This window comes from Procambarus clarkii, chromosome 50 (assembly GCF_040958095.1).
Source record: "Procambarus clarkii isolate CNS0578487 chromosome 50, FALCON_Pclarkii_2.0, whole genome shotgun sequence".
Lineage (NCBI taxonomy): Eukaryota > Metazoa > Arthropoda > Malacostraca > Decapoda > Cambaridae > Procambarus > Procambarus clarkii.
In genome coordinates, this window is record NC_091199.1 from 10,017,470 (window position 1) to 10,044,175 (window position 26,706).

The 26,706-nt window shown below is 40.2% G+C and overlaps 1 protein-coding gene across 4 annotated transcripts; it reads left to right on the forward strand.

Annotated features, from left to right (window-relative positions):
• The first annotated feature begins 1,175 nt into the window (after nt 1-1,175).
• On the forward strand, nt 1,176-26,242 carry LOC123772683 (uncharacterized). 4 transcript variants are annotated; one of them, XM_069303515.1, is made up of 8 exons: nt 1,176-1,245; nt 3,008-3,193; nt 3,683-3,977; nt 4,444-4,670; nt 7,022-7,273; nt 10,469-10,621; nt 11,895-11,990; nt 20,189-26,242. In XM_069303515.1, exons 2-8 carry the CDS (start codon nt 3,047-3,049, stop codon nt 22,898-22,900), a joined length of 3,882 nt encoding a protein of 1,293 aa, XP_069159616.1. In that variant the 5' UTR covers nt 1,176-1,245; nt 3,008-3,046; the 3' UTR covers nt 22,901-26,242. The 4 variants fall into 4 exon arrangements, with proteins under 4 accessions (XP_069159616.1, XP_069159614.1, XP_069159617.1 ...); XM_069303513.1 differs by having other exon boundaries at nt 1,209-1,295; XM_069303516.1 differs by having other exon boundaries at nt 1,209-1,295; nt 7,034-7,273.
• The last annotated feature ends 464 nt before the right edge of the window (nt 26,243-26,706 follow it).

Sequence of the window (26,706 nt, forward strand, 5' to 3'; positions counted from 1 at the left end):
TGGCCTCCTGCTGCTGCTGGTAGTGTTAGTTCCTCACCTGTCAGGTACTGTGGCCTCCTCCTGCTGCTGGTAGTGTTGGTTCCTCACCTGTCAGGTACTGGTGGCCTCCTCCTGCTGCTGGTAGTGTTGGTTCCTCACCTGTCAGGTACTGTGGCCTCCTCCTGCTGCTGGTAGTGTTAGTTCCTCACCTGTCAGGTACTGTGGCCTCCTCCTGCTGCTGGTAGTGTTGGTTCCTCACCTGTCAGGTACTGTGGCCTCCTCCTGCTGCTGGTAGTGTTAGTTCCTCACCTGTCAGGTACTGTGGCCTCCTCCTGCTGCTGGTAGTGTTGGTTCCTCACCTGTCAGGTACTGTGGCCTCCTCCTGCTGCTGGTAGTGTTGGTTCCTCACCTGTCAGGTACTGTGGCCTCCTCCTGCTGCTGGTAGTGTTAGTTCCTCACCTGTCAGGTACTGTGGCCTCCTCCTGCTGCTGGTAGTGTTAGTTCCTCACCTGTCAGGTACTGTGGCCTCCTCCTGCTGCTGGTAGTGTTGGTTCCTCACCTGTCAGGTACTGTGGCCTCCTCCTGCTGCTGGTAGTGTTGGTTCCTCACCTGTCAGGTACTGTGGCCTCCTCCTGCTGCTGGTAGTGTTGGTTCCTCACCTGTCAGGTACTGTGGCCTCCTCCTGCTGCTGGTGGTGTTAGTTCCTCACCTGTCAGGTACTGTGGCCTCCTCCTGCTGCTGGTAGTGTTGGTTCCTCACCTGTCAGGTACTGTGGCCTCCTCCTGCTGCTGGTAGTGTTGGTTCCTCACCTGTCAGGTACTGTGGCCTCCTCCTGCTGCTGGTAGTGTTGGTTCCTCACCTGTCAGGTACTGTGGCCTCCTCCTGCTGCTGGTAGTGTTGGTTCCTCACCTGTCAGGTACTGTGGCCTCCTCCTGCTGCTGGTAGTGTTGGTTCCTCACCTGTCAGGTACTGTGGCCTCCTCCTGCTGCTGGTAGTGTTGGTTCCTCACCTGTCAGGTACTGTGACCTCCTCCTGCTGCTGGTAGTGTTGGTTCCTCACCTGTCAGGTACTGTGGCCTCCTCCTGCTGCTGGTAGTGTTGGTTCCTCACCTGTCAGGTACTGTGGCCTCCTCCTGCTGCTGGTAGTGTTGGTTCCTCACCTGTCAGGTACTGTGGCCTCCTCCTGCTGCTGGTAGTGTTGGTTCCTCACCTGTCAGGTACTGTGGCCTCCTCCTGCTGCTGGTAGTGTTGGTTCCTCACCTGTCAGGTGCTGTGGCCTCCTCCTGCTGCTGGTAGTGTTGGTTCCTCACCTGTCAGGTACTGTGTTCTCCTCCTGCTGAGTGTGTTGGGTTCCTCACCTGTCAGGTGCTGTGTTCTCCTCCTGCTGCTGGTAGTGTTAGTTCCTCACCTGTCAGGTACTGTGGTCTCCTCCTGCTGAGTGTGTTGGGTTCCTCACCTGTCAGGTGCTGTGTTCTCCTGCTGGGTGAGTTGCTTTCCTCATCTGTCAGGTACTGTGTTCTCCTACTGGATTAGTTTGGTTCCTCACCTGTCAGGTACTGTGTTCTCTTCTTGCTGGAGTCCTCAGCCATCAGTTGCCGTATTCACTCAGGGTTATAAGCTCATGGAACTGCCTACCCGCTGAAGCCGTAAATGACAAGACTATACTGCACTTCAATTCTAAATCCAGTTAGAAAAAATCCTTAGGAACAATGGGGGGGGGGGTACCTTTGACAAGCTGCCAGCTACTTGCCCCAATTGAATATGTTTGAGAGATAGTGGGATCCAGGTAAATTCAGGTAAATTCTCCACAACAGGATTTCATACAAGGTATGATAACAGAGGACCAGGAAGAAAATGATGTGTTATTTGCATCTTTTAAGTGTTTTTTATATCCTTCCATTAGTACAGGAAGGTCAAGGGAGGAATATAATAAATGCAACAAAACATATCTGAAGATTATAGAAAAGGTGGCCACATTGGCAAGGAGAGTCAGAGCAAAGATCGTAATTTTTGTGGGTTTTAACCGCGGTGAAATAGACTGGTCAACGAAGGTTCCTTGAGGAAGATGAAACATGGAGAACAAGATCTGTGAACACTAAGTACAAACACCTCATGTGGCAGCATATCAAGGACCCAATAAGAGAAGGTGATTTACCAGCTATCCTAGCCCTGGTGTTTACCCAAAATATGCTAGAGAGATTCCTCACCTGTGAGATAATGAGAACTAAACGTGAGGTATCAATAGGAGTCGGTGACTTCTGCATTATCGTGTGTGATTACATTGTACTGTATAACTGAAAGAGAGAGTTGGAAACAGGACAAAGAGCATGAGAGAATACAGAAAAGGGAACTACAGGAGGGATAGAGATCATCTACAGCATGTTCAATGGAAGATTGAAATGGAAGAAAAGTCTGCAACTGAGATGATGGAACTGCTTACCCGCTAAAGCAGTTCTATAATGCTAAGACAATGCTGCGGTTCAAAATCCAATCATCAGGAAAAATCTGGCAATGGTTGGGCTCTTTTGACATTTCTTAAGGCTGTGGACTATTTAAGCCAGCAGTGGTTTGTTTTGACTCTCACTGCTCCCTGCTCCTCTTAGTCGGGGTGTAGTTCTGGCACTAATCCCCATTAGGCTTATAGAACTCCACAGATGATGCAGCATAGTAGATGGTACCATATCAATATGTGATACAGTAGCTTCAGGGAGCCACCGAGGCTCTCACAGCAATTAGTGTTTCATTACATTCAATGCTGGATTTTTAGATATAAATTGGGCTAATGAGAAATAAAGTAAAGTGTATTATAGTAGCCTTCTGGAAAATAACTAAGTCATTGTTCGTAGTTCTGTATTAATTTGATAAAATAACATTGTAAAATAGTTCATCACTGGCCTGATGTTGGTGTTATTCCCATTAATTCTTTGTCACTTACAATTACATCACTATACAGTGCATATTTCAGCTCAGATTTGTGCTACCATTTACTTAAGTAATTGGAATTTTATCTTTTATAATTTGATTTTCAGAATTTTTGTTTTGCACCAAGTGCCATCACATGCAACAAAATGGTGGACATGGGTGGGGAAACGAGAGAGCGTTTCCAAGATATAGGCACTGCAGAATCTGAAGACGTCCTGCCTCCTGTGTCGACTGTGACTTACTACCATTCTCACCATGCATCTCGACCCTCCTCATGGCGGGACTCTCTTCAGGTTTGTAAATTCTTTCCCAAGTTTGAGAATTTAAAATTGGGGTGGTAACCCATCTTCCAACTATTTCTTCTCACTAAGATAGAAATAGCCATTTTAATTTGTTCTTGTATGTACAGTACCTTTTTCAGTATGTTACTCCTTTGTTTGGGAATACCTCTTGGAATTGCCTTACTTAGACATCCTCATAAGTGTACAGTATACATATATGAAGTTCCAGTATACAATACTAGTCTACCACTGTTCAAATATAAAAATCTGTTCAGCTTATCAGATCATCGTAACCAAGGACATCATCAAGAAAAATGAATGTACCTTTGATGTGAATGAATGTACCTGTCCCTCTCAAAGCCACTAGAGAGGTGGTGGCCCAAAAGTAAATTCGGGTAAATTACACATCCAGTGCTTGACTATTTTTCTCCTTCGTCAATCGCTCTCGTACTAGTACAGTAAGTACTGTAATAAAAATTTAAAATTTTTATCTTGGAACAGGAAGTTACTGCTAGACAAAATCTCCTGGAGTCAATGCATCATGATCTAATTCAAATCAAGAATGACCCGGAAAATCTCTCAAGTTTGTGCAACAGCAGTAGCTCTGTGGTGTTTGTTGAAGGGTCATCTGTGTCATCTCTGGAAGCTGCAGAGGATGCTCGGGCAAGAGGACAGCTGTTTCAAGAAATTACTCATGCTGCTGAAACATTTGAACCTTATAGTTCATCAACTTCTAATGGATGCTTCCGAAACTATGGCTTGGCTACGGACCCAACAGCACATCCAGAGTATATTTGTAAGTATTTACTTTCAGTGTATGTTGGTGAAACTATTATTATTAAGCTCATGAACCCACATTCAATTCATAATACTGTATGTAGTATCCTAAGTATGAAATTCTGGTGGATGCTTCCAAAACTATGATTTGGTTCACACAGTACAATAAATCAGATTTTATTCAATTCTTGTGAATGCCACCAGAAGTTACCATGCAGAGAATATCTGTAAGTATTAAATTCTGCATTTCACTAAGAAATATTCTTACTAGACCTTCCTATTAAGGAGTAACATAAAATTTTATTTGTTACTTGCCAGAATTTTGTCAACAGTATTGCCAGTCTTGCATTACTCTTGAGAAAGTGTGAGACATTGATATAACATTGAGTAAAGATGTCATGGACTACACAAGCCATTTTTATTTAACTATATATATAATACACGGTCATCTCTGTGATTGCAATATTTTACATACATACCTATAGTTTCAGATACAATACAGTGGTCATGGAATCGCAGCCCAGCTGATGACAGAAGCCTTACAGGATCTGCTGAAGAGAGTATACTTGTGGGTTCAGGCCAGCCCAATGAAACTGTGATCACTTCCCTCCAGTATACAGTTCCACCTCATCTTATTTCAGATAACTTTTCTTCCCCTTTGCCCTCCATATCTGTAGCACAACTGCCCACATCCGTCCCAGTATGCTCATCTGTGAGTTCTACTTTTATTTTACAATGGGTATGCGAGGGTAAATTTTTGTTAACATAAATTTGTTTTTTTAATGAAGTGAAACTGATAGACAGCAATTACTTGCAGTGCAGTTCAAGATGCTTGTGTGGGAAATTCAAGTTTGAAAGATTAAGGTTTCTGTTGATTGCATATTATTCATATGAGGACAGAAATGAGAAGGAATAAGATAATTTCTGAGCTACAGTATCACATTTGACTAGTCATAAATATAAAACCCATGTTCAGTTTATCCACATAGACTGGTAAGTACAGTGACAACCTTGCTTCTTACTGGGCTGGCATTTGATCCCTAATGGTCCAAGTGGGTGAACACCATTCCTTCACTCCATCCTCGTATCCCTTCCAAGTGCTATACAGTACTGTATAATCATACTGGTATAAAACTTTCTCTTAATAATTTCTATACCTTCCCTAGGATAGAATTGTGCACAATCATGCTGAACAGTATAGCATGACATCTTAGAGAATTGTAAACAATCGTACAGGGTTGTTCAAGTACGAGGAAGTCACTAGGGAATACTTAGTCTTGCCTGGAAAGCCTCCAGTAGACAACACACATAAAATCGAAGCCTTTCCTAGCCTTCTCTTGGTATCACATATATCTGCAATGAGGGTTTTTGCTAAACAGTCGTTTGACTTTCTGATCACCTTCATCAGTTAACATCAGGTGACAGCACCATTCCCACCCATGGATCCACTTACCTGATCCAGCTTGCACTCCCTGACTGTTGTCCAGTTCATAGTCAGTTGGCTGGAACCAGATTTGAGTTAAGTTAGATTTGTTTACATATGTGAAGCTTCGAAAAGTCTCCGTAATAGTTCCTTGATGTTTATGTGGTGGTATAGTTATGCCTTAAGAATCAAGTCATACTTCTGAGACTCACATTGAGTGAGGTGAGGGTAGCATAGAGATCAGAGATCTACTGAAAACTGAGAGACCAACTACAAAGTTTAAGCAAAACAAAACAAGCAACTGCTTGAAAGAAAGAAATGGGCAATGAGGAAAACATGACAGTTGATTATTGCTACAGGTGAACATCCTTAAACCTATGACCTCTTGTTCTTGAAGTTCCAGGTTTCAGAAATTCTTCTTTATCAATTTTGTCGATTCCCACTTGCAATTTTGTACATAATGTTCATATTACCTCCTTTTCTTCTATCTTCTAGCTTTGGCACATTTAGTGCCTCTAACCTCTAACCATAGTTCTTGTCTCTTAGTTCCAGAAGCCATTTTATTGCATGTCTTTGCACCTTTTCAAATTTGTTGATGTGCTTCTTGAGATATAGGCACCACACAACTGCTGCATATTCCAACTTTGGTCTCACAAAGGTCGTGAACAATTTCTTTAGTACAGTATGTGTGTGGGGGCACTCACCTATTTATATCATCTATTTGTGCCTGCAGGATCGAGCATTGGCTCTTGGATCCTGCCTTTCTAGCCACCAGTTGTTTAAAGCAATGACTCTTGTCCTATTTTCCTATCACATCTGCTTTAAAAATTATGAATAGAGTTTGCTTTCACAACTTGCTTTTTTAGTTCATTCCATTTTCCCACTACTCTTTCTTTGTATACATCTCTATGGCTCATCTGCTTTTCAAGCTTCCACCCATGCCCCTCTTGTTCTGTTGGTATTCAATGTGAACATTTCATTTATTTCCACTCTGTCGATCCCCCCAAGTATTTTATGTCTCTATCATATCTCCTTGCTCCCTCTGTTTTTCTAGCACCATCAGGTTCAGTTCCTTCAGTTGCTTTTCATACTCCATCCCTCGCAATTCTGGGATGAGCCTCGTCACAAATTTCTGAATGTTTTCCAGTTTCCTTATGTATTTCTTCAGGTAGGGCAGCATACTCAAAGACTGGTCTCACATAGGCAGTGTAAAGCACTCTAAATACCTCCTTACTTAGGTTTCTGAGTGATGTTTTAACTTTTGCTAGCATAGAGTATGCTGCTGTCATTATCCTATTTATATGTGCCTCCGGAGTTAGATTTGATGTTACATCCACTCCCAGGTCTCTTTGTGTGTAATTACCCAATTATATATATTTCACTATGTTAAGGTGTTGTATTTCTTGGCTAGTTGTTATAAATAATAATTTTCTCACTACCACAAGGCCCAAATGTTTTGAAGCCTGATTACCAGTTTCTATTTTTGTCTAGTGATGCAAATTTCATTAACAATTTTACCACATTTTGAGATCTGCTATAAAGTACTGTATGTTTATTATTTGATTTATTAAAACATCAGATCATCTCAGTTTTTCATAAATTACAGCAGTGTTTTGGCAAGTTGCTTGAAATCAGTTTAGATTCTTCCACAGGTGCAGCCATCTCCTCCATCTCCAACTACACTGACATCATCAGCACTGGATCTCTCGCCTGGTCACCAGTTACCGCCAGTACAGCCTACACTCATGTCTCAGGCTCCTACCCACATGGCTGCTGTTTCTCCTCCCTCATCAGCACATCAACTGCCACATTTGCATCCTTCCCTCATTGCATTGGACATGACTCCACATGCTTTATCGACACAACATGCATTAGATGACACTCTAGATCAGGTTAGTGTTGAAAAGCATGAGAAAATGCCTGAGTTTGAGCGCAGTGGCTGTGGTGCCTTGTTTACCAGATTACCTCATCATAAGTGCCTTATGAAGATGGTTACACTAATTGTTGTTTTAGCTAATGTAGGGTTATGGTAGATTTATTTATACTTTCATACTGAGGAGTTAAAGTACAGTGCTGTAATTACTTTGAGTCACAGACTGAATTGACAAATATTTCATCAGGATTTGTGCTTCATCTCCCATTTCCATGATATCAAGGAGGCATTTTCCAGAATCAAATGTAAATTTTGTTGGGGGAAAAGTGGGTTATAGATTTTCTAAGCAAAAAGTTTCATCTTTCTTTCCAAAATCAAATAATCATATTAGATAAATGATATCACATACAAACTAAATATCTGTAAATCAGCTGTTTCTTAGATTTAAAGTACTTTATGTAAATTGTAGAAGAAAAAATTATCATTCATTACCTCCCTACCAACATCTATTGTACTGTTTATTTCCACCACTTGTGCTCTATGCGTACACATTCCCCATATCTGCCCACTTTCTGTGCTGGTCCTCTGTAGCTTCCCGGTACATGATGTTACAATATCAAAATGAGCATTTTTGAAAATACACACTTTATTATATTATTCCCCTTAAATTTTTTTCTTAGCTCTTATTCATTTTCCAGACCCTTCCAATACCCTTGTCTTTATTTGGTACAGTATTTTAAAAGACCAGATTTTTACTTTATTCCCTTCAAAATTGTAACTTCCTATAAAATCTCACCAGAGGTAGTTTTAGACATTCTGATTAAGGTTACAAGATCAAAAAGAAGAAATTTCTTAAGCATTTGTTCTTACTGTTCACTCAGTTAATCTTGCCTAGGTTCTTGATACTGTACAAAGTCTCAGTCAGTCAGCATCAGCTTTCAACACCCTTGCCTTTACTTGCTATTTTTTATTGCCTAATTTAGACTTTCTGAGGGGAGCCCCATCGGCTCCCTGAAGCTATTTCACTGATTAAGTGCCATACTACTTAGTGTCATCAGTTGTGGAGTTCTTTATGCCTACTGGGGACCACGAGCCAGAACCTAGTCTCTCAGAGAGGCTCAGGGAGTGAGGGCCTATGATCACTTTACATTTAATGGTTATCATCTTTGCCATCACCTAGAGAAGGCACCCAGAAAGATAGGCGAATCAAAACCAACCACTGCATGGTTTAAAACGAGACTGTAACCTCCAAAATGTCAAACGAACTCCCACAACAATAACAACAAACAACCAAAATTTTGTGAAACTAGGCCCCTACTAATTAGCTCCACCTCCTCCCTCGTTGGGGGGAGGAGGTAGCCGGCCAGCTCTAGAATGATGACATATGCCACCGACCTGAGGAAGGGAAGGTGTCAGGGAGGAGAATCACCCAGAAATTGGCATTTCATGCTGGTTTTCTGGGGGGAGCCCCATTGACTCCCTGAAACTCAATACCCACAGAGAAGAACAAAAACAGGGAACCTAAAGGGGAAGCACCCAGCACTGCAGATATCAATAAAAAAAAAAATGATTTCAACTTCAACTGAAATCCTTGAGAACTTGGATAGTTTACAAAAACCAAAATCAGAATTGAGGTCACTTAAAGTAGCTTGTTATTGTCACCTACTTTTGCTACCCATGTTAGTTGGGATGGTGCCCCCTACCATCGAGGTTGGGTTCCTTTGTATCCATATGTTTATCCTGGCCCTCTGCAATTCAAGGCCTCCCTGGCCTTCCTATGCATCGCTAATTGTATGCATACTCTCCTTATTGTCTTGGTCCCTTTCTTGATTCTCCAGGGCTATCCCTGACTTGCATCAAGGCCCATTTAGCTGTTTCCCATATTCTGTTGTTGTATGTGATTATTGTCTATGCTTTGCGCTCCTCTTTGTCAGGTTTTGGTGATGGCAGCTTGACCAAGGTTTTGGGTTGAGTTCCCTCCTGGCAGATGATTTGCCTACCAGTGTCCCCTTTAGGGGTGTTCTTTTGTGATTCTCTTCCTGGTTGTGGTTTGAGGTGTTTGTCTCCCTGTTTTTTCACCGTCCAGGTGGACTTTGGTGTTCGGTCTGGGTCATTGTCTGGTTGCCGGCTTTCTTCTATCACAAGGGTTCACGTTTTTCTTGTATTCTTGGGTGTTGACTATTACTTTTCTGTTTTTTCCTGGCTTAATGTTTGGGTAACAGCATCTGCTGGCTGTTGCTATTCTTAGCTTTATTAGGCTGGAATCCTGTTTGCCTTTTTCATATGTGTGTGTATGGTGTTCATTTCTTTTCCCTCATTGGGCTACTTTCATTGGGTTCTTTGCTTCTTTGTCCTCTGCCCTTCATTCTCAGAGGCCCTCTTTTTTCATGTGCCCTGGTCTGCCGATTTCTCAAATTGTAAGCCATTTCTATTTGTCTTTTCTTGTGACTATGTGTTCCCTTTCATCAAAGTCATTTTGAGTAAACACTGGAGAGCTACTAAGGGGGCACCCCAAAGATAAAATGTTAAATATAATAACATGTCCCTTTTTGGGTAGCTCCTTGTTTCTTCTTCCTTTCCCATGGAAATTGTCAATTTGGGTGGCACCATTATTCAAGTTTTCTTAGACTCAGATTGACATGAACTGCCATTGTTTGGCAGCCAGTTAAGCTGAAGCAGGAGTTGTTTACCTGCTGCCAACTATCAATTACTTAGTTTCTTAAATTTAATTTATATTTAAGAACAGTGATTTTTTTTTTGTTTTGTCTGTAACATTCTGGGCAATTTTCTTTGTTTTTCATTTATTTCTGATCCATGTGCTTCCCTAGCCTCAGTGAGAGAATCAAAGTGTAATCCGGGTTTCTAATAGGCTGGACATGGTCAAGAGCCTGGTAACCTGTGGAAGTCACATTGGTACCAGAGACTTAAACACTGTAAGCTGTTTTTGCATACGGAGATATAACTGCTGGAGAATACCTTTCTTGATTGACTAATGTCAAAACATATACAGTACAGTCAAAGTATTTGAAAAAAAAAGATAAATGCTGTCACTTTTTCTCAAAAGTGCTAAACAAAGTTTGGAATGGCTGCTAAATATCTGTTTAGATCATTTACATAGCTTCACTTGACCAATTACTGTCAGATTGAGTTATTTTTGTAGAAGTTTTACTTTCAGGGGAAATGTGTGTTATAAAAGAAGAAAATTATCTTTCAGGCTCATTCTAACAAAATTGCAACTACTTGTGTCAAGTGTGAGAATGATTCGCTAGCACTTGAACCCAAGACCACACATCCACTGCCACTTCCTGAGAAACCATTCTCATGCAAGCACTGTAATGAGACCTTTCCACAAGAAGACAGACTCAAGGTTTGTACTGTGGTGTGTTTATTCTAACTGACATATGTCTTTACTTTCTGTCTTGTACACTCAGCTCTCACTGTGCATGATGGGTGCATGATGATCAATATAAAATGGCCTTTTTTATAAAGAAGATATTTGGGATGATGGTGGATGCATTGCAGCAACCTTTAAGAGTGAACTTTTTTCTCCTCATTCAGTTAAACTGCAGTCAAAGTATCATTGCATACTGCATGGAAAGGGTCATGATGCAAGAATGTAATCCAGAAAAGTGTGGACATTTTTTAAGGCTATCATTTGCATAGCAAATTTGGGGGTTTAATACTGTACCTATCTTGTTTACAGTATTTTGCATATACAGTATAGAACGCTGGCATAGCAAGTGCTGCCTGTATTCTGAAGTATAAAGTCTCTGTACAATATTTAATACTTTGTGTAAGATTCCTCATTATCTTCCCTGAGTCATGATGCTGATATTGCTCCAGACCCTGAGCACCTTTACTTTCCCAAAGAACAAGTATCTGTTTCATTGCCTTGTCAATGTCCTCCAAACAATCCATAGCAGTTCAAAATTTTTAAAGAATTACTGAACTTTAAAAAGCACTTGTGAAGTACACTAATTGGCACTACAGGGCAGCACTACAGTAATATTAAGTAGATTGGGGGAGATGCCTACCATCACTTTACAGCCAGGTGATCACTCTTAGCTCTTGAGAGACTGTAATAAACAATTAATCCTTACGTGATTCTTGGCAATTTTTAGTATCCTAGGCATGTATGGAGAGGGTTTTGATGGGTTTGAAGAGTTTCTGAATACAGTATAATGAGTTGTTTACCTCAGTGTGGATTGAGATATGGCCTCTACTGAGATACCCAAACTTTTTTTTATTGTTGGGGACAAGGCAATTTGAAAAGTACTTGTCCATCTGGGAAGTAAAGTTGTCCTAGCATGTCGAGGACATTCTGAGCAAGGCATTTCATTCCATTTAATGCAGTGTTTTAAACATTTTATTAATTCCACTTTCCTGTCTCCTGATAGTCATCTCACATGTCATTATTAATTTTATGAAGATTTTTGTCTGCAAGTTATATACAATATCTAACTATAGTATTTCTAATATGCTTTTAATTGTCATTCAGGGACATTCTTTGTGCATCCTGCACTCTTGGCATTATTTGGCAACCCTTGACAGATAGCATTTCAGATGCAAAGTATAAACCAGAATTTTATTTTGACATTTACTGTGTAAAAAAAATTACATGTGCTGATGTTTTTTACCAGGTACATGAACTAAGTCACACTGGAGAGCGAACTTTTAAGTGTGATGAGTGTGGCACAGCCTTCTCTGCTAAAGCAATGCTTATCAGGCATATGAAGGTAAAGTAAACATCAATAGTGTGCTTATTGGGTACAATATGTGTAATTACCTAAGTGTAATTACCTAAGTGTAGTTACAGGATGAGAGCTACGCTCGTGGTGTCCCGTCTTCCCAGCACTCTTTGTCATATAACGCTTTGAAACTACTGACGGTCTTGGCCTCCACCACCTTCTCACTTAACTTGTTCCAACCGTCTACCACTCTATTTGCGAAGGTGAATTTTCTTATATTTCTTCGGCATCTGTGTTTAGCTAGTTTAAATCTATGACCTCTTGTTCTTGAAATTCCAGGTCTCAGGAAGTCTTCCCTGTCGATTTTATCAATTCCTGTAACTATTTTGTATGTAGTGATCATATCACCTCTTTTTCTTCTGTCTTCTAGTTTTGGCATATTTAATGCTTCTAACCTCTCCTCGTAGCTCTTGCCCTTCAGTTCTGGGAGCCACTTAGTAGCATGTCTTTGCACCTTTTCCAGTTTGTTGATGTGCTTCTTAAGATATGGGCACCACACAACAGCTGCATATTCTAGCTTTGGCCTAACAAAAGTCATGAACAATTTCTTTAGTATATCGCCATCCATGTATTTAAATGCAATTCTGAAGTTAGAAAGCATAGCATAGGCTCCTTGCACAATATTCTTTATGTGGTCCTCAGGTGATAGTTTTCTATCTAGAACCACTCCTAGATCTCTTTCTTTATCAGAATTCTTTAAAGATTTCTCACATAATATATAGGTTGTGTGGGGTCTATGTTCTCCTATTCCACATTCCATAACATGACATTTATTAACATTAAATTCCATTTGCCAAGTGGTGCTCCATATACTTATTTTGTCCAGGTCTTCTTGAAGGGCATGACAGTCATCTAAATTTCTTATCCTTCCTATTATCTTAGCATCATCAGCAAACATGTTCATATAATTCTGTATACCAACTGGTAGATCATTTATGTACACAATAAACATCACTGGTGCAAGAACTGAACCCTGTGGTACTCCACTTGTGACATTTCTCCATTCTGATACATTGCCTCTGATTACTGCCCTCATTTTTCTATCAGTCAGAAAATTTTTCATCCATGATAGAAGCTTACCTGTCACCCCTCCAATATTTTCCAGTTTCCAGAACAACCTCTTATGTGGAACTCTGTCGAAAACCTTTTTTAGGTCCAGATAGATGCAGTCAACCCAACCATCTCTTTCCTGTAATATCTCTGTGGCTCGATCATAGAAACTGAGTAAATTCGATACACAGGATCTTCCAGATCGAAAACCATACTGTCTGTCTGATATTATATCATTTCTCTCTAGGTGTTCTACCCATTTAGTTTTGATTAGTTTTTCCAATACTTTCACTATTACACTTGTCAATGATACAGGTCTATAATTGAGGGGGTCTTCCCTGCTGCCACTTTTGTAGATTGGAACTATGTTAGCCTGTTTCCACCCGTCTGCTACGATTCCTGTACACAGGGATGCCTGAAAGATCAGGTGAAGTGGAATGCTGAGCTCAGATGCACATTCTCTCAGAACCCATGGTGAAACGCCATCTGGGCCAGCTGCTTTGTTCTTACCGAGCTCCTTGAGCATTTTTTCCACTTCGTCTCTAGACACCTCTATGTGTTCAATGTTGTTCTCTGGAATTCTTATTGTATCTGGTTCCCTAAAGATTTCATTTTGTACAAACACACTTTGGAACTTTTCGTTTAGTGTTTCACACATTTCCTTTTCATCTTCCGTGAATCTATTTCCCATTTTCAACCTCTGAATATTATCCTTTACCTGCAATTTGTTGTTTATGAATTTATAGAATAGACCTGGTTCTGTTTTACATTTGTCCGCAATCCCTTTTTCAAAATTTCTTTCTGCCTCTCTCCTCACTGCCGTGCAGTTGTTTCTCGCATCTTTGTATCGCTGGTATGTTTGGGGGTTCGGCCTCTTCCTGTATTGATTCCATTTTTGTGTCTTTCGGTCTCTAGCCCTCTCGCAATTTCTATTGAACCAATCCTGTTTCCTAGTTCTGCATCTCTGTTTTGGTATAAATTTTTTTGTGCCTTTATCATATATTTCACAAAACTTGCCATACATCTCATTCACTTCCTTGCCTAGCATCAAGTCTGTCCAATTATACTCACTAAAAAAATTTCTAAGGTCACCATAATGTCCTCTCCTGAAGTCAGGTTTTTCAACTGCTTCAACCTCCTTATTTTCTTCCAGCTTATAATGCATTGCATACTTTATTCCCAAAAAGACATGGTCACTTTTACCCAAGGGAGGAAGGTACTGAATGTCAAATATCTCTTCCTCCTTCCTGGTAAATATCAAATCTAGCATGGAGGGAACGTCCCCTTCCCTCATCCTCGTAGCTTGTTTAACATGTTGATACAAGAATGTTTCCAGGATGAGGTCTACAAATTTACAGGTCCAAAAATCTTCTGTTTTAGCTTCATATGCTTCCCAGTCTATGGATTTCAAGTTGAAGTCACCGACTATCAACAGTCGTGATCTATCGTTATCCGCTCTCGCTATAATCTCTCTCATTATTGTTATAAGACCTTGACGTTTACTATCTAGCTCCTCCTTTGACCATGTGCTGCTTGGCGGTGGACTATATGCATTTATCATCATTAGTTTATCATCCTCATAGCAGATCTCTAGTGCTATTATGTCAACTTCTTGTGGATTGGCAGTCATTATTTCCTTCACCTTTAAGTGTTCTTTTACCAGCACAGCAACGCCACCGCCTTTCCTAATTTTTCTGTCCCGTCTCCAAATTGAGTAGCCCCTTGGGAATATGACCTCATTTAAAATTACATCTTCAAGTTTTGTCTCCGTGAGTGCAACAATGTCTGGTGTCTGCAGCTGTATTACATCACTTAACTCCAGTATCTTCGATCTCACTCCATCTATGTTGGTGTATGCAATCTTCAGGAACTTGTTCCCCCTCTCCTTATTCTTCACTCCCCCTCTCTCTATTGATTTTGTTGGTTTGCCTTTATGTACCACTTTACTGGTTTGCCTACCCCTATCACTTTGTAGAAAAAAGAATTTATTTCTTCTTCATTCCTGCTCTCATTTAAATGTTTTGCCTCGGCGAGGTTCAGTTTCAGCTTCTCTCTATCTTCTTTTGAAAGATCTCGTCTTAACGACCACCCTTTCCCATCCTCATCCCTTTGCAATTTTCTAGCATTCCTTAGTACTTCTTCCATCTGTTTGGCACCGTTTAGGGTGATCCTCAAAGGTCGATCTTTCCCTTTTACGTACCTGCCTATTCTCCTGTAGTCGCACACATTCTCTCTGTTTGTAAGACCTTCCACGAGGCCAACAATTTTATCTACTACTTTAGCTTCTTCTACAGCTAAAGTGTGTACAGCTAAAGTAAAGTACAGCTTCTTCTACAGTGTGTGTGTGTGTGTGTGTGTGTGTGTGTGTGTGTGTGTGTGTGTGTGTGTGTGTGTGTGTGTGTGTGTGTGTGTGTGTGTGTGTGTACTCACCTAGTTGTACTCACCTAGTTGTGTTTGCGGGGGTTGAGCTCTGGCTCTTTGGTCCCGCCTCTCAACCGTCAATCAACAGGTGTACAGATTCCTGAGCCTATCGGGCTCTGTCATATCTACACTTGAAACTGTGTATGGAGTCAGCCTCCACCACATCACCCCCTAATGCATTCCATTTGTCAACCACTCTGACACTAAAAAAGTTCTTTCTAATATCTCTGTGGCTCATTTGGGCACTCAGTTTCCACCTGTGTCCCCTTGTGCGTGTTCCCCTTGTGTTAAATAGACTGTCTTTATCTACCCTATCAATCCCCTTCAGAATCTTGAATGTGGTGATCATGTCCCCCCTAACTCTTCTGTCTTCCAGCGAAGTGAGGTTTAATTCCCGTAGTCTCTCCTCGTAGCTCATACCTCTCAGCTCGGGTACTAGTCTGGTGGCAAACCTTTGAACCTTTTCCAGTTTAGTCTTATCCTTGACTAGATATGGACTCCATGCTGGGGCTGCATACTCCAGGATTGGCCTGACATATGTGGTATACAAAGTTCTGAATGATTCTTTACACAAGTTTCTGAATGCCGTTCGTATGTTGGCCAGCCTGGCATATGCCGCTGATGTTATCCGCTTGATATGTGCTGCAGGAGACAGGTCTGGCGTGATATCAACCCCCAAGTCTTTTTCCTTCTCTGACTCCTGAAGAATTTCCTCTCCCAGATGATACCTTGTATCTGGCCTCCTGCTCCCTACACCTATCTTCATTACATTACATTTGGTTGGGTTAAACTCTAACAACCATTTGTTCGACCATTCCTTCAGCTTGTCTAGGTCTTCTTGAAGCCTCAAACAGTCCTCTTCTGTTTTAATCCTTCTCATAATTTTAGCATCGTCCGCAAACATTGAGAGAAATGAATCGATACCCTCCGGGAGATCATTTACATATATCAGAAACAAGATAGGACCGAGTACAGAGCCCTGTGGGACTCCACTGGTGACTTCACGCCAATCGGAGGTCTCGCCCCTCACCGTAACTCTCTGCTTCCTATTGCTTAGATACCCCCTTATCCACTGGAGCACCTTACCAGCTACACCTGCCTGTCTCTCCAGCTTATGTACCAGCCTCTTATGCGGTACTGTGTCAAAGGCTTTCCGACAATCCAAGAAAATGCAGTCCGCCCAGCCCTCTCTTTCTTGCTTAATCTGTGTCACCTGATCGTAGAATTCTATCAAGCCTGTAAGGCAAGCCTGTGTGTGTGCGTGTGCGTGTGTAATTACCTAAGTGCAGTTACAGGATGAGAGCTACGCTCGGGGTGTCCCGTCTTCCAAGATTTTATTCCTTCGTCGTATAATGCTTTGAAACTACTGACGGTTTTGGCCTCCACCACCTTCTCACTTAGTTTGTTCCAACTGTCTACCACTCTGTTTGTAAAATAAAATTTTTTAATATTTTTTCAGCACCATTGTTTCCTTAGCCTGAATCTGTGTCCTCTTGTTCGTGAAGTTGCTGGTTTCAGGAATTCCTCTTTATCAATTTGGTCTATTCCTGTTAGTATTTTGTAAGTGGTGATCATATCATCTCTCTTTCTTCTATCTTTTTAGTTTTGGCATATTTAATTTAATATTTAATATTTAGTCTCTTCTCGTACCTCTTGTTTTTCACTTCTGGAGGCCATTTTGTAGCATGCTGTTGCACCTTTTCCAGTTTATTTATGTGCTTCTTGAGATTTAGGCACCATACAACTGCTGCATATTCCAGTTTTGGTCTCACAAAAATCATTAAAAGTTTCTTTAGTATTTTACCATCCATATAATTAAAAGCAAGTCTGAAGTTGGAAAGCAACGCATACGCTCCTCTCGCAATGTTCTTTGTGTTCTTCTGGTGACAGCTTACTCCAAAACTACCCCTAGGTCTCGTTCTCTATTAAAGTTCTGTAATTCCTTTCCGCATAATTTGTAAGTTGTGTGTGGTCTATTTTCTCCGATTCCACATTCCATAACATGGCATTTATTCACACAAAATTCCATTTGCCACTTGACGGCAAATGGCAAATGTTCTTGTTGAATGTGGTATACATGTACACCTACCCCCATGAAAGATGTAGCATTCAATCCAAGTACTGTACATAGGTATGACGTAGACCAAGCTTACTAGGCATTTGATTGGTCATCTTCAGTTAGGTGCCTCTAAATATCACATGAGACAAGCCCATAACATCACCGTAACAAGAGAAATGTTGAATAAAAATACTTGCAAACTCAGGATGTAAGAGGATTAAAAATTCTTGAAGCCATTCATATAAAAGCCAAACAACCTACCATAAATACCCAAATAACGAAACTATTCACTCTACCAACCAACAAGACCGGAACACAAAGATACCAATGTAGACGACACTGCTCAAAACGCCATGCCCACTACACCAGATTAATCTTTGTATGTTCTTCCCTTTTTTCTGCTTCATTCATCCCCATTTATGTCCCCCATTCATCCCCCATTTATGCCCTATTCTTCCTCCCTTTATGCCATACTCTTCACCTATTTGTATTATGTACCTGACCTCCCTAATGGTATAAATCTAAAATGCCCAGTACAGTTCCATCACTTGAAAATAAACTATGTATGCTTGAAATGTGTAAATTTATAATTAGTGTAATACATTCTATGGTTAATTATTCTTTTAGTCTACCTTGAACAAAGATGATGATTGGAGAAATCCTCTTTCAATTAAATCCTCTTCCAATTAAACCATTGAGTTAGGTTTTTTTCACAGTATTGGATATGTCCCAGCATCTTCCTGGCTTGCGGACTGCCCTTTCTTTTCGTTGGGGGTATTGCATATATTCTGTCATTCCTGTACTCTTGAGTAGCGAGAGCTCACTACAGTGTTGCAGGTGTACTTAGGAGTGCATTTGAGCCTCATAATGCATGCTTGAATGCCCCTGTGCTTCCTTGTGAGGTTGTTGTGCTCCAGTTGCACGTCCAGGTCCCTTCCCTTCTGGCTGCAGAAGATCTTCGCGCTCGTGGGCATTTGGCCTCGGTCCTACACTTCTTTCCCCCCTTCGAGCTGTCCTTGGACTGGCTTGAGAAGGATGTGGAGGAGATGGCTGCCAGGTTGTCGTCTTCCTTGTTGACTTAAGCATTGCTTAAGCTGTTTAGGTCTATCCTCCGGGAGGCAGTGTCCTTGTTTTATGACTCTCACCTCACGTGTTGGCAGGCTGTCTTCACCCTCTCTGTGGATTCTGCTTGGGCCCTCACTCTTAAGTTTTCGTCTCCGTTTTGTCTGCCGTTGTTTGCGGACTCGGTTGTGCCTCAGTTTCTGCAGGCAGCTTATGCTAGTTGCTGCCCTTTTTCGGATATGTTGGTTGTCCAGGGTGCGCGTTCTTGTGCTTCCCAGAGGGGTCGTGCCAGGGCTCGGGTATCTGCAGGTCGGGATGGGCATTTGGTGCTAGTGTCGCTTATTCTGTATCAGATTCGGCTCGCTCGGAGCTCTACGATCCGGCTCCATTCGGACTGTGCTCCGGTGATTCATTGTCTGAACCATGGGGGGATCTCTGTGGTCCATGGCTCTTTTGGGCTGGCTGCTTCGAGTGGCTCTTCTACTGAGTTCTCGGGGTTTAGCTCTCTGTGTGGTTCATATCAGGGGCGTGTCCAACATCCTGGCGGACGGCCTCGCAGTTCACTCCCCTGTACACGAAATGGATGGTCGATGCCGGTTTTTGTTCAGTTGGCTCTGCCGGATGTTCGGGCCCCTAGAGGTGAACCTCTTCGTGTCGGTGTGGTCAAGGCGTCTCCCAGTCTATGTGGCACCCTTCCCTAAATGCGAGGTCTTTGCAGTAGATCCGCAGAAAACACAATAGTGAAAACACACTAGAGGCTAGTGGTCCCAGGTAGGCATCACAACTCCATATGACTGAAGCCCCCATACTAATACTTATTAGCTAATATCAGTCCAGTAGCTCCAAGAAGCTTCCAGGGCTCTACCCAGAAAATGACATTTCATTACATTCATGCTAGTTTTTTGGTTTCTGAACATAAAAGTAATTATTATACGTATATCACTCCATGGGTCCCTAGAAAGTCAGTGGTAAAGTTCAACCAAAGAAATTAGTTGAGAATAGAGGCAGTAGAAGATGTCAATTCCTCATTAAGAAAATGTGTGAAGTATGGGAAGAACTGCAAAGTTTTGTTGAAAAAACTCACCCAGATAAAGCTGTAGCAGGCCATTACATTAACCTTTTTAATGACAATGTGATGTCTCACTACAGACAAGTGTTAAAACGTAGGGAAAAACAAGTGTCTTTAGACAGATTCTTAGTAAGACAAGCAAGCAGTGAGTCACAACCAGGTCCTAGTGGTATGCCTGCAAAACATAGGAGAGTACTCCCAGAGAAGTCATCACTACACTAACACCTCTCCTCCTCTCCCTCCTCCTCACTGTCTTCCATATGCCAACAAGAGTCCTCAATAAAGGTAAGATATATTGTAGTACAACATATGAGTAGTAGTCTGTATAAAATGTATTTTTAAGTTAATATTTTTGGATGTGTGGAACAGATTAATTCAATTTAAATTATTTCTTGTTGGAAAATTCATTTCAGTTTACAAATTTTTGGTTTATAAACTGTTTCTTGGAACGGATTAAATTTGTAAATAAAGGTACAACTGTATTTATTTTTTATTTAGTTTTACTGGTTTTCTCTCTTTTTGCAGGTGCACACTGGGGAAAAACCATATAGTTGTGATGAGTGCAAAACTTGCTTTACTGAGACTAGCAGCTTGAAGGTACATAAACGATTGCACAGTGGTGAGAAGCCTTTCAAATGTGACCAGTGTGATGTTGCATTTAATGGGGCAGGTATGCTAGTTACACACAAAAGAAAACACACAGGAGAAAAACCCTACAGATGCAGTGAATGTGGTGAAACGTTTCGGCTTCTATCTACCTTGAAAAGTCACAGACGTAGACACACAGGAGAAAAACCATTTGTGTGTGAGGTGTGTGGTTCCTCATTTACCCAAAGAGCAGCCATGCAGCGTCACAAAAGAATCCATTCCAATCAGAAGCCATGGAAATGTGAAGAATGTGGATATAAATTTCGTGAGAAAGAAAATCTGAGAAAGCACATTGCTCATCACCAGATCAAACTACAACATATGTGTAACATTTGTGGTTTAAGTTTCAATCAAGCAAAGAAGTTAGAGATTCATAAAATACTCCATAATGGTGGTGAAAGACCATACCAATGTAACAAATGCCCATCCACTTTTACTACCCATAAATATTTGACTCAGCATGAAAAACGAGTTCATGACAGAAAGGGAGCAATTCGTTGTGAAGAGTGTAATGGAACATTTAAAAGAAAAGAGATTCTACGGTCGCATATGAAAATACACAAAGGTGATCGACCATATGTGTGTGAAGAATGTGGGGCTGCGTTTAATCAGAGAGGGACTCTAACAAAACACATCCGAACTCATAATAACAGTGTGTCTGTCAGTGACAACAAGTGTGATGAACATTATGAATGTAAGATTTGTAGCCATATTTTTGTAGATAAGGTCTCCTATGAGCATCATAAACTTGATCACACTGAAATAGAAGATGCCTCATTTAGCTGTCCATCTTGTATTGTCAGCTTCTCATGTCAGGAGGAGTTAGTGCGTCATAAGCGGACAAATCATCCAGTGCTGAGAACTACACAAGGTAATTCAGGCTCTGAACAAGATGTTGATGATAGCAGTGAACACATAAGGGATAAATATGTGTGTGAAGATTGTGATCAAACATTTTTCCGAAGACGACAGCTGAAGGCCCATAAGAAATATTGCCCCTGTAGCTGTCCAGCCCTTCAAGCTGAACCCCTTAAGGATGTGAACACTGGTACATCTCTACAGAGTAATACTAAAGAGGTGGATGCCATGAAACTTCTGACAGCAGTGCTAGCTGTGACAGATGAGGCCAGTGATGGTCTTTATCAACATTCTGTAGGTCGGGGTTCCCCTTCTGTGGAACACCCCTTGCAGCGTTACCCCTCGCCTTCCTCCATCTCTTCCACAGTAGAACAGGCCCCTCATCATTACTCCTCACCTCATCTCCTCTCGCCATGTGATTCTATTTATCCTCAACATGTTAGTGTTCATCACCAAGAGAATCATATGCAACAGCCATCGCAAGAGTTTCAGCTGTCACAGTCATCGCAACAGCCACCACAAGACAATTTGCAGCAAATATCACATCAGCAAGTGACTCTGCAACATTTATCTCATGATAATCTGCAGCACTTGCCAGAACAACATAATCATCTGCATCACACTTCACAAAGTAATTTGCAGAAATCATCCCATCGACAAGATCATATGCAACAGATAAATCAGCAGCAAGCTCATTTACAACAATTGCCTCAAGAACATACTTCTCTTCATCAATCGGTTCATCAACATGATCATTCGCAGCAGCCATCACAAGACCATGTTCGTCAACTACCACGTCAACATGATCATTCGCAGCAGCCATCACAAGACCATGTTCGTCAACTACCACGTCAACATGATCATTCGCAGCAGCCATCACAAGACCATGTTCGTCAACTACCACGTCAACATGATCATTCACAGCAGCCATCACAAGACCATGTTCGTCAACTACCACGTCAACATGATCATTCACAGCAGCCATCACAAGACCATGTTCGTCAACTACCACGTCAACATGATCATTCACAGCAGCCATCACAAGACCATGTTCGTCAACTACCACGTCAACATGATCATTCGCAGCAGCCTTCAAAGCAGCAGGATTATTTGCAACATCCTACAAGACAGCACAGTACTGATTTGCAACAAACCTCAAGAGAACACAGCCACTTGCATCAAACTGGTGGAGATAGTCATTTGCAACAAATCAATAGACGACAGACTCAATTGCAACATCAAACACAGCAGCAAGATCATCTGCAGCGATCCTCACATGGACCAGATCAATTACATCAGTCTTTGAGACAAGACCACTTACAAAATCATCTTCAGTTTGACCAAATAGTTCAACAGGAATTTTATAAAGAAAGTTCACTCTCACTACCCATTCAACACCCTCTTCACCACACCCAGGAGCTACAAGCACTTGATCAACCTGGTCAAAATGTCCATCCCCAGGATGACCATCTACAAGAACTTCATCAAAATCTTCAAAGAAATCTTGAAGATTGTGAGAATTTTGGTCCAAGCATACATCACCAAGACCAACTGGAGCCAGATAATTGTGATCAGCATTCACATCACTTACAAGAGCCAGAACAAGAAGAACTTAGAGAGGCTGAGCATCACAATCAACACCACCACCGTCGGCATCATCATCATCAGCACCCATCTACTCCACCCTTGGAAAATTCTTGCAGTATCAAAATTCTAAACATTCCCAGCTAGTCTTTTACCCAAATAATTAACCCTGAGAGTGCCGCTTACGTCATATGATGTACGAACTGTACCATTTATCTTTGATTCCTGTAAGAGAAACTTTAAAATTATGGGGAACACTTCTAATCTAATTTCAGAACTTAATACTGTATGTCAATATCAGTATTTAATTTATAAGTCTGTGCAGTATATCCAAGTAAAATAATGGAATTTGAATTACATATTTTCTCATATTTTTTATTATTTTTGGTGTACTGTACATTACACACATTTGGAAACAAGAAACTCGTAAAAATAATAATTTTCCAATTTGTTCTAAATTTGCATGTAGGGTAAGCAAATGACTGGAACAGTTGTGCATTGTAAGGGTTAATGCATTAGAAAAAATTATTACATCTTGAAAAAATATTGAGATTTAAATACTGTAGTATGTCAATAATTGTTAGTCATTTGTAAGTGGAAAATTCAGTATATAAATTCCAAATTGCCATGTTCAAGCTGTTCATACTGTATACTGTTTGGTGTTAAACTTATTTTGATAGCTTCATAAATGAACCTACAGTAGTCAGTTTCATAAGAAATTAATATTGTAGGCAAGTATACTGCTTAGTTATGTTCTACAGAAGAAAATGATTTTGCTGTACAGTGGGCAAAGCTTTGTTTTTGGCTTTTGAAGACATAATCTTTTGTGTGTGTTAGAACTATTGAGAGGGAATTCTTTGTTTTAATCAAAAGGGTTAACCTCTTGGTTATTTAAAAGACCTCACACTAACTCATAATCAATTACAATTTTAATGAATATATTTTTTTAGATATGAAAGAATGCAGTGATGGTACTTATGGGTAATTGTTAAGTACCATCTTATGTGGTGTCTGGATAGACACTGGTTTTTGGTTTTATAATATTTATAGAAGTAACTGAAAAGGCAAGAGATGTGCTTGACCTTTTTTTATCTCACAACTACAGCTCCACCGACAAAGAAGAAACTTACTATGCAATGGTATTACTGGTTAAAAGAAAATTAAGACACAAATAGATTCTCTGGGGACAGTCCGGCATCCTTACAACATAATTAATGTACACCACTACAAGGTTTTTTGATAGGTCACCTGACACAGTCTTCCTGACTAGTTGCTATGCCAGTTGTTGGGCAGTAGACCAGAATTAATTTTACAGCATACTAATGCTACAAGTGAAGAGTTCTTATGTGTGTGCAAACAAGCTGTCGTGTGTACTTTTGACCAACTGTTGAACCAACAAGCTACCAGTTATCTTTCCTTGTGTTGGTTTTTGTAAGTGCTTCAGCAGTGGACCGCTTCTCTTGAGATGACCTATACATTCACAATTTCTTGCAACTTTGTTCCAGGATGTGTTCATCTGTGATGAGCATTGTTTATTATGGAGGGTACAATCAGCAGCTACAGTATCTAGTCATATTGGTATCGTCTCCAATGAACTGGCTAATGAGGTAGCAAATACTGCCATTAAAACATGCCCTTGCCCTTAAAGCCTATAACATTCATTCATTGCTTCCAAATATTGCATTCATGTTACAGTATTTACATGATGACAAGATGGGTAGCCACAGTATATCCAATAATAAGCTCTACACCATAACATAAAATTATAAAGCCTTAATCAATTTCTTTTTAGATTTGAAGTATTTTGCTTATATAGTGTATACTACTAGGCAGGAAATACTAACAATTGTTATAATATTTGATACCTAAGCCAAAAGAATAATTCTTAAAGTAATGTATTTCATACTCTGCAATTGCAGTATATTAACATGTGAAAATTTAATGCTCAATGTAACCATTTAATGGGAAATAATCAAGCAGCAGCATTTTGATCACACATGTAGACGTGTTTAAAGTTCGGCTGCAAGAGTGGTAAACAAAAGTTAGTATAAAGAGAATTTTTTCAAAATCTTCCTAATGATAAATGTATACAAAAGTTTTTAATATTTTTATGGGATTTATTGAGACTTTACATGCTTCCTGGTATTAACTTCCATTGGAAGGTGTGTTGGAGATCAGAGGACATCACTGTTGACTAGTTCGAAAGAACTCTGCTAGCCATGTAGTATAAAAATTTGCAGATGGCATTACTAAAAGATGACCCTTCCATTCACATCCTGCTTTATGTTAAAAATTAATGACCATGCTTTAACTGTATTTAACTTTAACTGAGAGCTTTAACTCTCAAAATATTCTTAAAAGTTGCTGAATAATGTAAAAGTTAAAGTGCCTGACCTGGACTGAACCTTTGACAACCCCTTCCCTAAGTATTCTACCTAGGTAAACCTTGGCCTTCGGTGATACAATATGTACAAATAATACCCATCAAAATGTATAACACAATATATTGCACCTATTACATTTATGTACTTTGTCCCCATTTTGTATTAAAGTAATTAATACAATTGATTTTCATAGTGATTGATTTTATAGTGATATATATAATTGATTTTATAGTGATATATATATATATATATATATATATATATATATATATATATATATAATATAATATATATAATTATTTATATTTTGGGATGAAAATACTTGTAATAGCTCAATCTCTCAGGGCTTTAAATGAGTTAGAAATAATTTTTAACAATATTTTATGCCTGTTTGAATGTACTTGTCTGACCCCTGATTTTTTAGTTTTGTCAATATTCATTTAGAACACTGCTTATTTTCTTGCCGTAATGAATTTCAGACTGTTATAAATTGTTATAAAGTAGATTATGACCCAAATTGTTAGTATCGGGCAGCGTGTGTTTGTGATTTCGTATCACTACAACGAGGAGTAACTCTCACTTCATTGTTGGAGAACGTTCTCAAGAAGCAGTTGTATATTGCAGTAGAACTGGATAAGCACCTCCAAAGGATACCTGATCAACCGGGCTGTGACTCATACGTCAGGCTGCGAGCAGCCGCGTCCAACAGCCTGGTTGATCAGTCCAGCAACCAGGAGGCCTGGTCAACGACCGGGCCGCGGGAACACTAAGCCCCGGAAGCACCTCAAGGTAACCCCATAATGAAACTGTTGACTTTTAGTGGTAACCAGGTAAATGCTGGGTATTTTTCTAATAGTTATGATGTATATTTGAAACATTAATGTACAGCTGAACAGAATTCCAAAGACTAATCATTAGTACCAAACTCAGTGTTTTAGATATTGTTGCAAGTATATTGTAAATACTGTACTGTAATGTGCATTAAGTTTCTGAAGTTTCATTTTTATAATATTTTAAATATCATATTAGTTATCTAAAATATTTGTAACTGCAGTATATCCTCTGTTTGAGGAATGGAGTGTTAATAAAGGAAATTCAACAGTAATTATGAGTTTTCAGGACTTTTTATGCAGAAAATTAATGTATTACTTTTGTACTTAAAATGCTTGTAAAGATTCTGAATCTTTTGATTTTCAGTAATTTGGAATGTTTAACAGCTAGATTGAGGCCTACACTAATTACCATGTAGTTGTTCTGCTGAGGTGAATGCAGCTTATGTTACTTAGCATGTAGGGGGTTCAGCTGAGGTCTATGTGGCTTACCTTAATTAACAATTCTTGGTAGAAATGTGAGAATTGGGCTCTGCAAATTGATTTCCGAGCTTATTGGCATTTCTCATAGTTTAGTTCATTTATTATGCACCCCATACCTATCTTGTGGGCAGTAGTGGAAAGGGGTTACAGAGGCACATAATGGGCTCAGGGACTGAACCCCACAATTCATTTAGCTAAGGAAGTTACAGTCTTGATGAGCTAGTTACAAAATTCATTTCTCATGGTAAACCTGTAA